This window comes from Nanorana parkeri, unplaced genomic scaffold (genome assembly GCF_000935625.1).
Source record: "Nanorana parkeri isolate BGI_ZX_2015 unplaced genomic scaffold, ASM93562v1 scaffold272, whole genome shotgun sequence".
Classification (NCBI taxonomy): Eukaryota; Metazoa; Chordata; class Amphibia; order Anura; family Dicroglossidae; genus Nanorana; species Nanorana parkeri.
In genome coordinates, this window is record NW_017306540.1 from 258290 (window position 1) to 274883 (window position 16594).

Below are 16594 nucleotides of genomic sequence, written 5' to 3' on the forward strand. Positions count from 1 at the left end.
AGCCAGGGAATGACCGCTACCAGTGGCAAGATCCCGCAGATGGCTGAATGTAAATACAGCAGGTAGTGGGCTGGTACAATAGCCGGCCTGCTATTGGCCATTTCTAATTGCAATAGCTAATATCAGGCTGGCTATAGCACCCGCCCACTGTTTGCTGTGCCCTCCTCCCAGCATGGAGGAGAGAGCTACGGGATCCAACCAACTAATTGATAATGAGAATAATTGACAAATATTCTCATTATCAATTATTATGGATTAATCGATTAGTGTGTTGCAGCCCTATAATGTATGTCTCATATTCAGAAAAAGTCTCCTGTCTATTAATATGTGGAGAACTCTTGCACACTAATTGCACATGCCTTTTAATGGAGAACATCTCTTTGATACCTGTCTGGACAACTTTATCAAAGATGTAACTAGAGGAAAGAGCATCATTTTGCCCCAGCAAAAGAAATTGTGGGCGGCGTTGGACTACATGTCACAACCGCGGGGTGCCAATGCCATCCGCAATTAAATCAGCTCATCGGTGCCCAGCGTTTGCAACATGCAATGAAAATTATTAGTGCCCCCCCAGATTTGACTGTTGTATCTTATGTGCCCCCCTACATATTGTTCCTAGAGTCGCCACTGAAAGAAACCTAAGCCTCAGTCTGGATACTCTCCTGCTTCTGAAGCTAAAAAGAGCTGCTTTTGTTTCTACTAGATATCTAACTCCAAATCTAAATCAGGGACTAGTTCCATCACAGATCTTCAAACCCCATATCTTCCAAACCTGCAGACAAGTTCTACTCACAATGAGGAGACACCTTTCTGTTTGCAACCACGTGGACCACAATCATCTCAGATGCATGGGTAAAAGATGTGGTATCCAGGAGCCACAAGCTCACGTTTCAATCTCTACTTCTGCCCTGGTTCATGTTGTCAAATCTGCCAACCTCTCCACAAAAACTAACAGAACTGCATGCTACTTTGGCAGAATTGCTCTCTCAAGGAATCATTTCCATTGTTCCAGAAGAGAAGACATTTCACGGTTTCTACCCCAACCTGTTCACCATTCTTAAAGCAAAAGGGAGCAGTCACCCCATACTGGATTTGAAAGCACTCAATGTCTTCATTCAGTCTGCCAGATCAACCATACAGGTGAAACTCGAATAATTAGAATATCGTGCAAAAGTAATTGCAGTAAGTGCTGCAAAAGGGGCCCAAACCAAGTACTGAGTACATATGCATGCTTGTACTTTTCAGAGGTCCGATATTGTTCTATGTACAATCCTTGTTTTATTGATTGCATGTAATAATCTACTTTTTTGAGGTTGTGGATTTGGGGTTCTTGGGGTTTTCATGAGCTGTAAGCCATAATCATCACAATTATGACAAATCACGGCTTGAATTATCTTGCTTTGCATGTAATGAGTCTATCTCATATATTAGTTTCACCTTTTAAGTTGCATTAGTGAAATAAATAAACTTTGCACGATATTCTAATTATTCGAGTTTCACCTGTAGTCTAATCCATCCATAAAGAAGAATTTCTGGCCTCTGTGGACATCAAGGATACATACTCCATGTATCCATCTTTCTAGAGCATCAACGCTAGCTGCTTTGTGCTGTGGGCAAAAAACACTACCAGTTTGTAGCCCTCCCATGCCAAGAGTTTTGACCAAGGCTTTAGGACGTGTACTATCCTTACTTTGCTCGCAGGGCATTCCCATAGTGGGCTCAAACTCAGTCAATGTTCAACAAACTGTTCAGTATTTAATCCTACCTCTAGATACTGCTCTGCCCATAATTTTCCTTTTGCAGAATAAACTTCAAACTCTCTGCTCCCAAGTTTAGACTCTAAAGTCCAAGAGCTGTCCACCTCTGCATTTTTGCTTTAGAGTTCTGAGCTTGATGGTAGCCTCCTTCAAGGCAGTCCCATTTGTCCAATTCCACTACAGACCATTGCAACCCGACATTCTGGCTGCCTGGGACAAGACGGCACAATCTCTGGAAAATCACATGTGGTAGACTCCGTTAATCGTAGAAATCAATGGAGTCCCACAGTCAGCTACTAATAGCTATCAAAGTCAACACAGGAGAATAGACATAAAGATCTCTTATCTGCATACTCCTGTAGGGGAACCAAAAGTCTGTATAGTATCAGGGGTCAGACATCTGTTTAACTGTTTATTATTAGCTGTCCTCTGCCAGGAAACCAATAATAATTGAGGAACAATTATATTTAGAGCTTTTAACACCTCCTTAACTACAATCTAACTGAATATAATTCAGACCTTCAGTTCTTTTTTTTAAAGCCCAGCTGCAACCAAAATGTCTTATTTTGTTTTGAAAAGAGCAGGGAGAGCTAAGTCTATCAGTATTTTATTGCCATCTGTATCCCTATTGGGTAGATTTCCCCTCCCTTCCCATGAGTTCAGCAAGTGATGGGAAATCTCTAAAATGCAGACATAAGCAAAAACTCACCAGGAGAAAGATTATGAACTGCCCCATGAGGGAGAAATGACAGATAATACATGACTTATCATGGTCTACAATTAACTCCCTCTCTGCCTATTCTCTCTACATTCCAAGATCAGCTCCCTATCTGCACACTGTTTACACTCTACAGTCCAGGATCATCTCTCTTTCTGCCTACTCTCTCTACACTCTCAACTTAGTTTCTGCCTACTCTCTCTACACTCTACCGACCAGGATCAGCTTCCTCTCTGCACACTCTTTACACTCTCCAGTCCAGGATTATCTCCCTTTCTGCCTACCCTCTACACTCTCTACTTCAGAATCAGCTCCCTCTCTGCACACTGTTTACGCTCTCCAGTCCAGGATCATCTCCTTTTCTGCCTACTCTCGCTACACTCTCCAGTCTAGGATCAACTTCTTCCCCGCCTACTCTCTCTACATTCTCAAGTCCAGGATCAGCTACCTCTCTCTGCCTACTCTCTGTACATTATCCAGTACAGGATGAGCTCCCTTTCCCTCCAGTCCTGGATCAGTTCCATTTCTGCTTACTCTCTCTACACTTTCCAGTCCAGAATAAGCTCACTCTCTGCCTACTCTCTCTACACTCTCCAGTCCAGGATCAGCTCCCTCTCTGTCTACTCTCTCTACATTCTCCAAGCCAGGATGAGCTCCCTCTCTGCACACTCTTTACACTCTCCACTCCAGGATCAGCTTCCTCTCTGCCTAGTCTCTCCACTCGCCATGATCAGCTTCCTCTCTGCCTACCCTCTCTCCATACTTCAGTCCAGGATAAACCTTCTCTCTGCCTACTCTCTCTCTCCACTCTTCAATCCAAGACCAACTTCCTCTCTGCACACTCTTTACACTCTCCAGTCCAGGATCAGCTTCCTCTCTGCATACCCTCTCTACACTCCTCAGTTCAGGATCAACTTCCTTTCTGCCTACTCTAATTCAGGATCAGCTCCCTCTCCGCACACTTTCCGAGATCAGCTTCCTCTCTGCCTACTCTCCACTTCAGTCCAGGATCAACTTCCTATCTACCTACTCTCTCTACACTCTTCAGTCCAGGATCAGCTGCCTCTCTGCCTACTCTCTCTACACTCTTCATTCCAGGATCAGCTGCCTCTCTGCCTACTCTCTCTGCACTCTTCAATCCAAGATCCACTTCCCCTCTGCACACTCTTTACACTCTTCATTCCAGGATCAATTTCCTCTCTGCCTACTCTCTCTAATTTAGGATCAACTCCCTCTCTGCACACTCTTTATACTTTCAAGGATCAGCTCACTCTCTGCCTACCATCTCTGCACTCTTCAGCCCAGGGTTAGCTCCCTCTCTGCCTACCATCTCTGCACTCTTCAGCCCAGGGTTAGCTCCCTCTCTGCCTACTCTCTCTACACTATGTAGCCCAGGATCATTTCCCTTTCTGCCTATTCTATCTATATTCTCAAGCCTATGATCAGGTCCTCCACTGCATCCTCTCCCAGTAGGACACGATCAGATTCCTCTTTCCATTTCATCCCTCAGCAACAATAAGTTCTCACTCCTCTCTCCCCTGTCTGTGACCAGTTACTGATCTATCTACCTCATCCAATATCATCTTACTCTATCTGACCATGAACCATGCTCAAACATACTTTACCTATTTTACCAATGGTCCATGAACAAATCATGCTCAGCCTCATCTACCCCCTCTCCTTGACAAAATCCTATTGTCTTTTCTCTCTTTTCTGAATCCACCATCATCATCTCAACTCTTTTTCTTACTGCTCTCTATCTCCCATCCATGATCATCTACTTTCTGCCTTCTGTCTCTCTTCCTAGTTCTTGATCAGTGTACACTCTGCATTCTCCTTAATCAGCTCCTGCTTTGCATTCTCTGCCTCTCCCAAAGTTCCATGCTCAGCTGTCACACCTCTCTCACCGCCAACACCTGCCTTCTCCCTTTAGCTTTTACCCTGCCACCTTTATAGCCCCCAGGTCCACAACTGGAGGTTCCCATTTTGCCTCCCTTTTCTTCCTACATGGCCCTTTCTCCCAGTGATCTATGATCAGCTCTTTCTCTGCCTCATATACCTCCACTTGCAATGCTCAGTTTACACTGTTTTCTGTTTGATTGGGATGACACACTTAACCAAATTATACATGTCCATGTAAGCTATAATCTGATTTGGTAATGCATAGCAGTATGTTATGAATTACATAGACACCAAAAACCTTTTAGCCAAATAAACCTATCCATGAATTGGCACAAATGTTCTAGTTTTTTTTAAATGTTGACAGGTATGCTAACTCAACAATAAAATAAACCTAAATAGAAGATGTGAAAAATTCAAGTCTTGCCATCTCTGTAGTAAATTATATTTGCTGATTTTTATATTAATTAAACATATGCTCCAGTCAATCTAAAAAGTTTGGATCAATACTTACTTAGAGGACATGCTGATCACAAATCTAGTTTTCAACCCAACATTTGCCTCAGTTGGATGTCAGTGTCTAAACAGTCTTGAAAATGCAAAAACGTAAGTGTTTCCAGGTCTCAAGCACCACCACAGGGGACCTCAGTATAATCCAGAAACACTGTGAAAAGCCTGTTTAGTCCGCCTGCCATGGATTATGTATCAGGTAAACTGAGTGATTCTTCTGACGATTGCATTGCCGTGTTCGCTATATATATTGACTGTCTGACTTACTTGCTGCCCAAAGTTTCACTTTCACAGAATTAGACAGGTGTTAGAAAACTGAACTTATTTCTAAAAAATTCAACCTACATCATTTGTTTGCTCCTGCGCAACTGGAAGCAAGGTTTATTTAGCTTTTCATGTGAAATTGGCACTTTCTTTTACCTCAGCAGGTACATGTTTTACAAAATAAAATTCAAAGCCAGTCAGTCAGCACCTGTCACAACAAGGAGCTCTAACCATTTCTCTAAACCAAGCTTGCTGCACCCTTTTGGCCTCCAGATGTCTATAATTAAATCTATGTGTAAACATTAATGTTGTGCATCTTCCACAGGGAGTCTCACTTGCCACGCTGGAAAGGTGTAAGCTGGGTGGAAGCAGGCTTGCTCAGCTGTAGGAGCAGAAAACAGACAGGAGGAACAATTGCTGGACTGTACAGTAAGGGGAGCTCTTGGCACACAATAGACAGACAGGCGCATGTTTCCGGGATCTATACCGCCCAGGCCTAGATGCAAGCAGTCATGTTTCCATACCTCTGACTCCCCAATGCTGACAAGCTAGCCAAGATGTTTTGTCTCTGGGAGATTTTCAGTCATGATTAACTGCTTCTAGTGTATAATAATGATATAAAAATACTCCCAGTTTCATAATTACCTACATTTCTCTTTTGTAGACTTTTCCCCCCCTATTTTATTATGCTTTTAATTATTAATGTTTTTGTTCTGAATGATTATACATTTAGGTCTTTATTTGGCTGTTGTTTTGTTTAAATAACTCTTACCATTTGCAGAGAGTAGAATCAAGAAGGAAATTTGTATAATAGCATCTATATTTGATGAATAATAAATATGACATTTATACTGTAAATTGATATTGGTTAGAAAAAGTAAAATACTATGTTATCACACAAGAGGCTATAAGAAAGCTCAAGTTAGGGCTCATGTTGATGGGTGTGTTTGACATGTATTCGGGATGCAGCGAATCCAGTGCACTTAATACAGCAATGGACCATATCAAGCAGGTGCTATGGTGAAATGACGTATGGTGCCGCTGCGGTAGGTATCCAATATTATATATCATCACTATTTATGTACATAGGTTTAGAGTGAACCAAGTTAGCCCAAGCTCACGCAAGACTGACACACCCAACTCTTGGCCCAAACTGTTGTGGTATATATAATCTTTGATGACATGCATTTGGAACACACGTCAATGCGGGGTGTCAAAATCCTATTGATTTTAACTGAGCAGAGCACATGACAGTTCAGAGGCTGAGTGAGCTTTTGTTTGGGGGGGGACTTAGAATGTCCTACTGAAGTACGTTTGAATTGCAGGCAAAGTAGGTCAAATGCAGCCTTTTCTTGTCACACTGCATTTGCCATTTATACGCATGCATGCAAGAACGCACGCCAACATGAGTTCTAAAAGAAATGCAGAATGCAAGCATTGTACTTTGTTCGAAATGCTTTTCCTCCCCATATAAATCAATCTAAAGGTAAAAAGCAACTCAAAGCACCTCAAGGCTACCCCATAGGCAACTCAGATCAAAGCAACTTAGAAGCACCTGAGAGCATGCTAGATTTCATTTGCTTTTGAGTTTTATCTCTGTGCACATATGCATTTAAAGGGTCAGTGCACTCAAAAGTTGAAATTTTGGTTATAAGTGTAGTCTGGTGGGTTTTCATCATCCTCTGGCTTTTAGATATCTCTTGGGACATCCAGTGGCAAGATTTGCATTTAATGCCATAGACATTGTTTTCACTATAGCATTATAAAAACACAGATACCAAGTACATTATTATGCTTTTAATTATTAATGTTTTTGTTCTGAATGATTATACATTTAGGTCTTTATTTGGCTGTTGTTTTGTTTAAATAACTCTTACCATTTGCAGAGAGTAGAATCAAGAAGGAAATTTGTATAATAGCATCTATATTTGATGAATAATAAATATGACATTTATACTGTAAATTGATATTGGTTAGAAAAAGTAAAATACTATGTTATCACACAAGAGGCTATAAGAAAGCTCAAGTTAGGGCTCATGTTGATGGGTGTGTTTGACATGTATTCGGGATGCAGCGAATCCAGTGCACTTAATACAGCAATGGACCATATCAAGCAGGTGCTATGGTGAAATGACGTATGGTGCCGCTGCGGTAGGTATCCAATATTATATATCATCACTATTTATGTACATAGGTTTAGAGTGAACCAAGTTAGCCCAAGCTCACGCAAGACTGACACACCCAACTCTTGGCCCAAACTGTTGTGGTATATATAATCTTTGATGACATGCATTTGGAACACACGTCAATGCGGGGTGTCAAAATCCTATTGATTTTAACTGAGCAGAGCACATGACAGTTCAGAGGCTGAGTGAGCTTTTGTTTGGGGGGGGACTTAGAATGTCCTACTGAAGTACGTTTGAATTGCAGGCAAAGTAGGTCAAATGCAGCCTTTTCTTGTCACACTGCATTTGCCATTTATACGCATGCATGCAAGAACGCACGCCAACATGAGTTCTAAAAGAAATGCAGAATGCAAGCATTGTACTTTGTTCGAAATGCTTTTCCTCCCCATATAAATCAATCTAAAGGTAAAAAGCAACTCAAAGCACCTCAAGGCTACCCCATAGGCAACTCAGATCAAAGCAACTTAGAAGCACCTGAGAGCATGCTAGATTTCATTTGCTTTTGAGTTTTATCTCTGTGCACATATGCATTTAAAGGGTCAGTGCACTCAAAAGTTGAAATTTTGGTTATAAGTGTAGTCTGGTGGGTTTTCATCATCCTCTGGCTTTTAGATATCTCTTGGGACATCCAGTGGCAAGATTTGCATTTAATGCCATAGACATTGTTTTCACTATAGCATTATAAAAACACAGATACCAAGTACAGTACTCGGTACAAGTACGAGTACATGTACCGATACTTTTGAGCTCCAAGACTAGACTAGAGAAAAATTCAAAAATTAGGAGGCAGCTGCCATTTGTAAGGAGCACACGGAGCTCCTGGGATTTGTACATCTATGTTTTAATGTACGATTTTGTTTTTATAAATATAAATAAAGGGATGCACAGATACCAGTTTTGCGAGTACGAGTACTTACAAGTACGAGTACTGATACATTTTTGTTTATTGTCATGTGACACTTTTTCTAAAACAATACAGACTAATGATTTCAGGACAGTGGTGGAGCGCCAGAGACAGGTACCAGCTGCAACCGCTGCAACCCTGGTAGTTCTCATGAAAATGCCAAGTATCTGCACTTGTACTCGAAAAGTATCTGTGCATCCCTAAAAACACTGGACTTCAATATAGCAATTGTGATACTTTGCTAGCTTTAGTAGCCTTAGAAAGTCTTGCGCTAAATTCATAATACAGGTATTTTTTTTATAAACTACACTTATGTCGCAATGGCTGCTACAAATTCATGGAGGAATACTGCCATTTCAAAGATAAGGAAACTGGCAGTAAATTAGACCTATTTTAACTTTACATTAGTAAATGTACTTCTGTGACCCGAAAGAGAAGTAAAGCCAAAAAAAAAAAACCATTTGGCTTCACTTCTCTTTTAACACTGTAACATCTTTAAAAAAAATGAAATATTATTTTTGGTGTAGTAACCTTTAAGGCCCCTTTTACAACTCTCCAATGTATTGCAGTGTGTTGCAACATCCAAATTTGAAGTCAGACTTACAGGATTTTTCACTTAGCTGCAGAAAGCAGTCAAATGAATAACCGAGCCGAATGCTGTTCGGCTATTTATTCCGGCTCATTACGGCTGATTTCAGCCGTACATCGGCTGCCTTCGGCCAGCCGAACATGCAGAGCCGAAGTGCAGAGGGACTTCAACTCAACCGATCCAAGATCTGCATCGGCTTAGCCGAAGCTCCGGCAGCTCAGTCGCTGCCGTTTGCCCCTATTCTCAAAGGGACCGAACGGAAGTATGTGAATAGACGAATGCTGCCAAGCGGCATTCGGCTCGGCTATTCTGCTCGATAACAAATAGGGAAATTAAAAATATATATATATATTTTAAAGAAAAGGAAAACAAACAATTGGGCGGAGCTAGCGCTAGCAGCTAGATCCGCCCAATTGTTTCCTATTGGCCAGCACCTGCCAGAGTCTTCTAGCAGGTCCCGGCCAATGAATAACAGCTGGGCGCAGCGGCTCTGCCCAGTTGTTATTGTTTAATGACAGATCCTAGCCCCCAGGGCATTTGGGGACCCTGATCTGTCATCACAACTGAGCGGGGCCAGCCGTAAGATCACGGCTGGCTCCGCCTAGCAGTCATTTGCGTGGAGAACGGCCGGCCCTTCGGCTGTCACTTTGGCTCAGTCGAGCTGAAGCATATGCGTTCGGCTCGGCTGAGCCGCTTGGCTGCCTTTAGCTGCTCTACGAGCTATAGTGAATAGCCCGTACAGCAGCCTTTCGGTTCAACTGAACCAAAGGGCAAGGGCAGCCGAAGAATGCCAAAGGATCAGCCGGAGCTACGGCTGGATCCTTCGGCTCTTTAGTGAATAACCCCTTAAAGTGTTTTTCCACTTTTGCAGCCAAATTGGGATAACAGCTTTGTTATGTTTGTTACATGTTCACATTCACAAATCATAACTTAAAAAAAAATTACAATTGCTGTTTGCATATGACTTGCTCTATTTTTAGAGAATAGTTTTTTTCTGTACTGAATCTTCCTCTGGAATGCAAAGGAGGGTGGGAAGATGACCATATATAACCCTGTCTATACTGTGCAGGTGGATCTCATTATCAGTAAACTAGATTTGCACATTTTTTGTTCTAACAAAGGGTTAAAGAGCTAGAAGCATTTTATGTTAATGGAGGAAGCTCAGAGTGTCCCTAGTCTTTCAGTGGGGACAGACATACTTTCCTGTCACTTTGAGAGAGAACCTTGCACAGGCCTGCTACACAGAGATATCTAAAAGGTAATTTTTTTTTATAGGTATGCTGTGTGAATAGGAACACATAACAAACATACAATGGGGTTTTCTCAAATTTCACTGCAAAAGTAGAAATACACTTTAAATCTGAACTCCAGCTAAATACACAGATGTGTATTATGAGTGCTGTTCTACCTGGCAAATGATTTGTATTTCTGTTCATCCACTCCTGAGATTTACACTGCTCTGCCCACAGCACAACTCTCTTTAGCAAAGGAAACAATCTAATCGTTCTCTGTTGCAGTTTCACTTTCACTTACGGGTCTCCTCCCAGCCCCACCCTTTGAATGGACAATGAGGGGTGAAGCAGCATACTGATAAGCATATTCTCTGTTGCTTTGCACTTTATTCCTATCAGCATGGTTCTTGTACTGCAGCACATCTGATTATCTCATTGTGCAGCTTCTCCCTCCACCTCTCAGAGCTTTGCTGAACAGACTTCAAGAGGCTGATACCAAGTCAAATTCAGGTACTTATACTACTTGCATTTAAAAAATAAAAAAAATGTATTAATAACTACAGAGGCGCATTTCTTTGTGCCTTTTGCCAGGAGTTCAAATTTACAATGACCGTAAACACAGACACTAAAATCTCATATACACTTTAACATGGTAATGTAATTTCATAAGTCATTTTCAATTTCTAAATCTACAGCCTTCATTAAATCATAAAAAAACCTGGTGATCCTGCCATGAGAGTCCTTGTTCAGCCACTTCCTGTCATAGGATGACAATGCTCTGTCCCTGTATGTCAAATGTGGTCCTGCGTTGTCACCCTTTCACACACTCTCCAATGGTGACTACAAGTGACCAAGCCGATGCACACTGCACAATGTTCCACTGATAGGAAAAGGGCCCTGATAAATGACATTCAGCAGTTGTTGGAGTACCGGCATGTAGACGGGAAGTGGCAACAAAAGATCAGCAGCACTGATGATGAAAAAAAAAAGTGAAAACTGTATTTAAATGTAAAAAACCATGACTATTCTGGATGATGCAAACTAAACGTCATTTATGGATTACATGTGATTTAATGTACACACTAGACCAGCGTTTCTCAACCCTTTAAAAGTGTGCAAATTCTCTGGGCCCCTCAGTCTAAAAATGTAAAACAATTTGCATGTAGAAATGTAAAAAGAAAATGACGTGTGGCCCCTCCAAAATCTATACCAGACCTTTATACCAGATAGGGATCTGGTTTGGATTTTAAGGGGAAACCCATCCAAAAACACAAAAGTCCCACCATGACATCAGAGCCCCCCTTTCACATCAGAGCCTCCCTTCACATTAAAAGCCCCCCCTCCTTCACATCAAGAGTCCTCTTCACATCAGCAGCCCTTATCATATCAGAAGCCCCCCTTCATACCAGGAGCCCCCTTCACATCAGCAGGCCTTATCATATCAGAAGCCCCCCTTCACATCAGCAGCCCTTATCATATCAGAAGTCCCCCTTCACATCAGCAGGCCTTACCATATCAGAAGCCCCCCTTCACATCAGCAGGCCTTACCATATCAGAAGCCCCCTTCACATCAGAAGCCCTTATCATATCAGAAGCCCCCCATCTCATCAGGAGCCCTTATCATATCAGAAGCCCCCTTCACGTCAGGAACTCCCCTTTAACATCAGAGCCCCCCTTTCACAACAGATTTTCACCGTTTGACATTGCTGTACTATAGAAAGGGAAGACGCTGTGTAAAAATTTTGAGGCACCCCTGAGTGAGCGAGAAGAAATCCCGCGATTGTACGATTATCGTAAGGTGTGTGGAAGGCGTGCGACCTCTGCTACTGTAAGGTCGCACGACTTTTATCTTAGGAACATGTTCGAAAACCCGCCGAACATCGTACGATTTCCGGCTGGTTTGTGGCATGTTCGCAAGATAAAAGCCGCATGGGCTGCTGTGCGCAAGCACACACTGCCCGTTCAGATTGCAGTCATCGGTAGCCCGCCCCTCAGCGGGGCGGGCTTGCGATCATCGCAGGTACGATCTGCCTGTCCAAGATAGGCAGATCGTACGTTTTTTAAATTACCTTATAACCATCGCAAGACAAAAGTCTTGCAAAGGTTGTAAGGTGTGTGTCCAGCATAATATTGAACATTGTTCAAGTAAAGTGTTGTAAGGAAAAGTATTTATGTTGTATGTAGCTGTGATATTAGACCTGCCATTCTTCCTCCAGCAAACTAGGCAGTAAAAAAGGTTCTAGATAATATTAATGTGAGGAGGATGGTAATTATTATTAGCAGTCGAAATAAAAGATAAATATACCCAAAAAGCTGGCTCTGAAGTAGAGTACAGGGACTTGGTAGCTGATGGCGTACAGGACGTGATATTCATAGTGAATCACTTCTGTTTCCTGAGCTTCCTGTGCTATGACCAAGCTTTCATCCTCTTCCTCGTGGAAACCCTGCAAAACAGAAAGAAGATCATATTCAATTACGTTCATTCAGAAGTATTTTCCTGACATATCATAAGCACAGCGTGATTTCAGCATCCCCCTGAATTCCAGAAACACAATTGATTTTTCAGCATAAAAGGGAACTTACACAACTGGCAGTGTTTACTTGGTAAACTGCAAGTTTTTCTAGGATATTTAGTAGAACCTGATGAGTATGCCGAAGTGGATTTCTAAAGGCAACGTAACCTTAGGCACCCCTCTGCTAGGATCACCTTTGGATAAAATATTCTGGTCATAAAGGTGATCTCCAGACATGACCCACATTCTTTCCCATGCATCCCTCTAGAGCCCTGGTTCTCAACTAATGGGTCGCAACTCAAAAGTTGGTCGCAACACCAGCGTGCAGGAGACTCTGTATTGTGAAACAGTCTCTTATCTCCCCGAACCCCCTGCTGAAGTGATAGGGCCAGGGGAGAGAGGGGGCTATTTAATCACTTTCGGCCCATGGAATAATATCGGGAGCCGCAACTCCCGACAATTAAGTAAAAGTCCCGGCCTGCACTGTCTTCCACAGTGCAGCAGATATCAATCCACCCCAGCGCGGCAAATTTATATCAAATAGGCTGACCAGTTGTATGTCTGGGCCAGAGGCTGGGCTGAGCTGAGCATGGTGTGCAGTTGCTCTGTACAGGCACTGCTGCAAGACAGATGGAGCCAAAAAAATCCATGTGTGCAGCTGAGCTAGGGATGGGGTGCTGTACTTTTTTCTGCTACATATGTTTAACCAGTTAACCAGTTACGCTGGTCCTATATTCTACATCGGTGGTTCTCAACTGGTGGGTCGCGACCCAAAAGTTGGTCACAAGCCCGTGTTCAGTGGGCTGCCATGTGCCTTCCACTGTGCTAAGTGGAAGTCCCACCAAGCAGCCATTCAAAATATACTGCCCGGCACCGAGTGTTAGCTTGAGGTGGGGTGGACTGGGGGTATGGCCGTGAGGGAGCTCCATCCATACATGTATTGCTTACGGCTCCATAGCATGTTCTGTAGAGGTGCCTGGACCATAATGACGTCACGTACTGGCTCCTAGCATCTCTACAAAGTGTGCAAGAGAGCTGTACAAGCAATGCACATATGGATGGAGCTGAGGATCCACTCACTGGACCCCAGGCTGAGGATCCACTCCAGTTCTCGTAAGGTAGAGAGACTGGGTGGATCTTAAAAAAAAAGGAATAAAAATAAAAATGTTTTATGCAATGTGTGTGTGTGTGTGTGAGAATGTCTGTGAGTGTTTGAGATTTTGTCTGTGGTTGTGTGTCTGTCAGTGTTTTTGAAGGCCCGTTCACACTAGTACAGTGCGTTAATTGTTAATCTCATGCGATTAAAGCACTGTACCCTGCAATCGCACCTACCGTGCGTTCTGGTGCAGGAGGTGCGTTGCATTGCCATTCATTTAAATTGCACCCCAAACGCATCTCCCTCCCACAGTTTAATCGCCTGCACTGGTACCACAATAAAACATGGGGGATGGAGCATGTATTGCAGAGATGTACCAAATATGTTTTTTTTTTAATTTTGCTCACAAATACATTTTAACCAAGTTTACAATAGTGTGTAAATGTGTAAAGACACTTATATGATGCCTATATATCCACAGAAGATGGAAAAAAATCTGGATGATAACTACAGGGATAAACTTCTCTTTGGGGATGATTTATAAAGCTTCCATTCAGCCATATGAATTCCATTCAGCCTCTAGATGGCGCCAAGGGGCAAAGGAAAATCCCGCGTTCCTCGACTCCTAGTGATAGGAACACCATTCAATTTTACTTTTTTGATCCCCACTCCCCCAGGCTCCAAGACCGGCACCCGCAGCCCCTTCTCTGGCAGTAGGAAGACGCTAATGTCTTCAGATCTAATGCAGGGCTATGTGAGGACGCTGAAGGACAGTCCACGAGCCAGAGCATAGGGGACAGATGGGAACGCTGACTGGTAAGTAAAAGTGCTTTACACGATACCCCTAAAAATGAGCAGTTAACCCTTGCAATGCAGGGGTAGCCCCATGAAAAGGGTAGTTTGTTTTTTATTTATTAGAGATAGGCTTTAACCACATCAAGAGCGGAGTGTTTACACCCCCTTCCTGTCCAGGCCATTTTTCAGTATTTAGCACTGCGGTACTTTGACTGATATTTATTCAGTCATGCAACACCACACTGAAATGGATTGTATACCATTGTTTTAGGACAGATAGAGCTTTCTTGTGGTGATATTTAATCACCACTGGATTTTTTTATTTTTTACTATCTAACAAAAAAGTACCAACATTTTTTTTCAAAAAAAGTGTTCCCTAATGTTAAGTTATGAAACATTTATTATTACCCAAATTTTTGGTAAAATATAAAAGACAGGGTCACATCGGGTAAGATATCAATGTCAAGCTTTACAATTGTGCATACCCACGAAATCGCAAAAACCTACCATACCCAAAATTGGCCATAGGCGATTCTTAAAAAGCATTTACTACTCAACAGTTTAGTGTTAACAGTGATTGATGGCCCTAAAATTATTGCCAACACTCCAACGTTTGCGGTGATATGTTACATGTGTGGGGTAATGGTCATTTTAACTGGTAGGCGCACTCTGTTTGCATGTGTGGGCGGGGGACTTTAAAAACATTTTTGTGTTTTTTGTTTTAAATGCTTATATGTGACTTTTTTGTAACTTTAAAGGAGAACTATGAGGTGAGTGCTTTTCACTCACCTCATAGTTCTAGCCGACCTGTGACAATGAGACTGTCACAGGTCAGCTCAGTAGATCGGGAGGTGAGCGAACACATACTGGCGTTCGCTCACCTCTCGATCCTGTTACGACTCTCTGCCGTGACAGGGAGGGGCTGGATTTCCCTCTCCCCGCTCCGATCCGCCAGCGCTGACTGGCGGAAGGGGGGGGGGGGGGGCGGGTACAGCTGGCTCTGCCTCTAGATAGGCCGAGCCAGCTGTCAGTCAAGCAGCTGGGCGGATCCCGGCACAATTGTCGGGATCCGCTTCCGCTGCGGCGTCTCAGTATACTGCGAGCTACAGCTCGCGGTATACTGAGCCTAGGGTGACGGGAGGACGCTAGTTTGTGTCCTCCCGTTACCCTAAGGAGAACTATGGGGAAAAGACTTAACCCCATAGTTCTCCTTTAATTTTTTTTAAACTTTGTTTTCACTTAACTTTATCAATATCACATAGGGAGATAACAAGTACCCTATGTGGTAGCCTATATACAGTGACAGGTCCTCTTTATGGAGACATCCATAAAGAGGACCTGTCACACACCAGCACGCATAATACGAGAGATTGGGCGATCGACCAGAACGCTTGTATGTAAACAGCCATCACTGGCTGTTTAGGTTTCAAGGAGATATCCCACTCGTGTGCGCCGCCTATCGGGGGCACATGTGCGGCAGGAAAGGACGTTTAAAAAAATCCCCCGGGATTCAAGAAGCCGCCGTTTATTTACAATGGCCAGGCAGGAGGTGGTTAAAAAGAAACTTTACTCATATCCTCAACATAACAACAAAGACTGAACAAAGTAATACTAGATAATTGCCAGCTTTTTATTCTTTGCATACCTTGTTTTTCTTTTCCTCTCCATTCATCACACAGTGGCCATTTTTACTAAGGGCAGATAAATCGATTTCCCTTTATTGCCTGGAACTCTGGCACATGTGACTAGGACATGTGACCATGTACATAATCTCATGGGAGGAAAATGCCTTTCCCTGAGATCTCATGAGATTACAGATGAGAGTTTCCAGCAATGCACTGTTGATGTAACCTTCCCAGGATGCAATACATGGGCACAATTACATCATTTGTGCCTAAGTGGCCCAGGACATGGTAATTGTAAGTAAAATGCTGCATTTTTCTGCAATGCAGCGGACCTAACCCAAAGTCTGCCTGTCACCACAACACAACTCAGTTGCCGTGCATTAACTTTAATGAAGGGTCACCGTTCTAAAGTCACAGCATATACTATCCTGTAATAGGAATACACACTAGAGTTGTTTGTGATAATGCAATCAAAGCTTACTTGAAAAATCCCTGTTATGTAGTGA

The 16594-nt window shown here is 42.8% G+C and overlaps 1 protein-coding gene across 2 annotated transcripts in view; it reads right to left on the reverse strand.

Moving 5' to 3' along the window:
* Positions 1-16594, reverse strand: part of ATG10 (autophagy related 10) — a 130584-nt gene that overhangs the window by 41357 nt on the left and 72633 nt on the right. For both annotated transcript variants that reach the window (XM_018557210.1, XM_018557209.1), the window contains exon 4: positions 12365-12503. In XM_018557210.1, coding sequence (XP_018412712.1) covers positions 12365-12503 — 139 coding nt within the window. The remainder of the gene's footprint in view (positions 1-12364; positions 12504-16594) is intronic.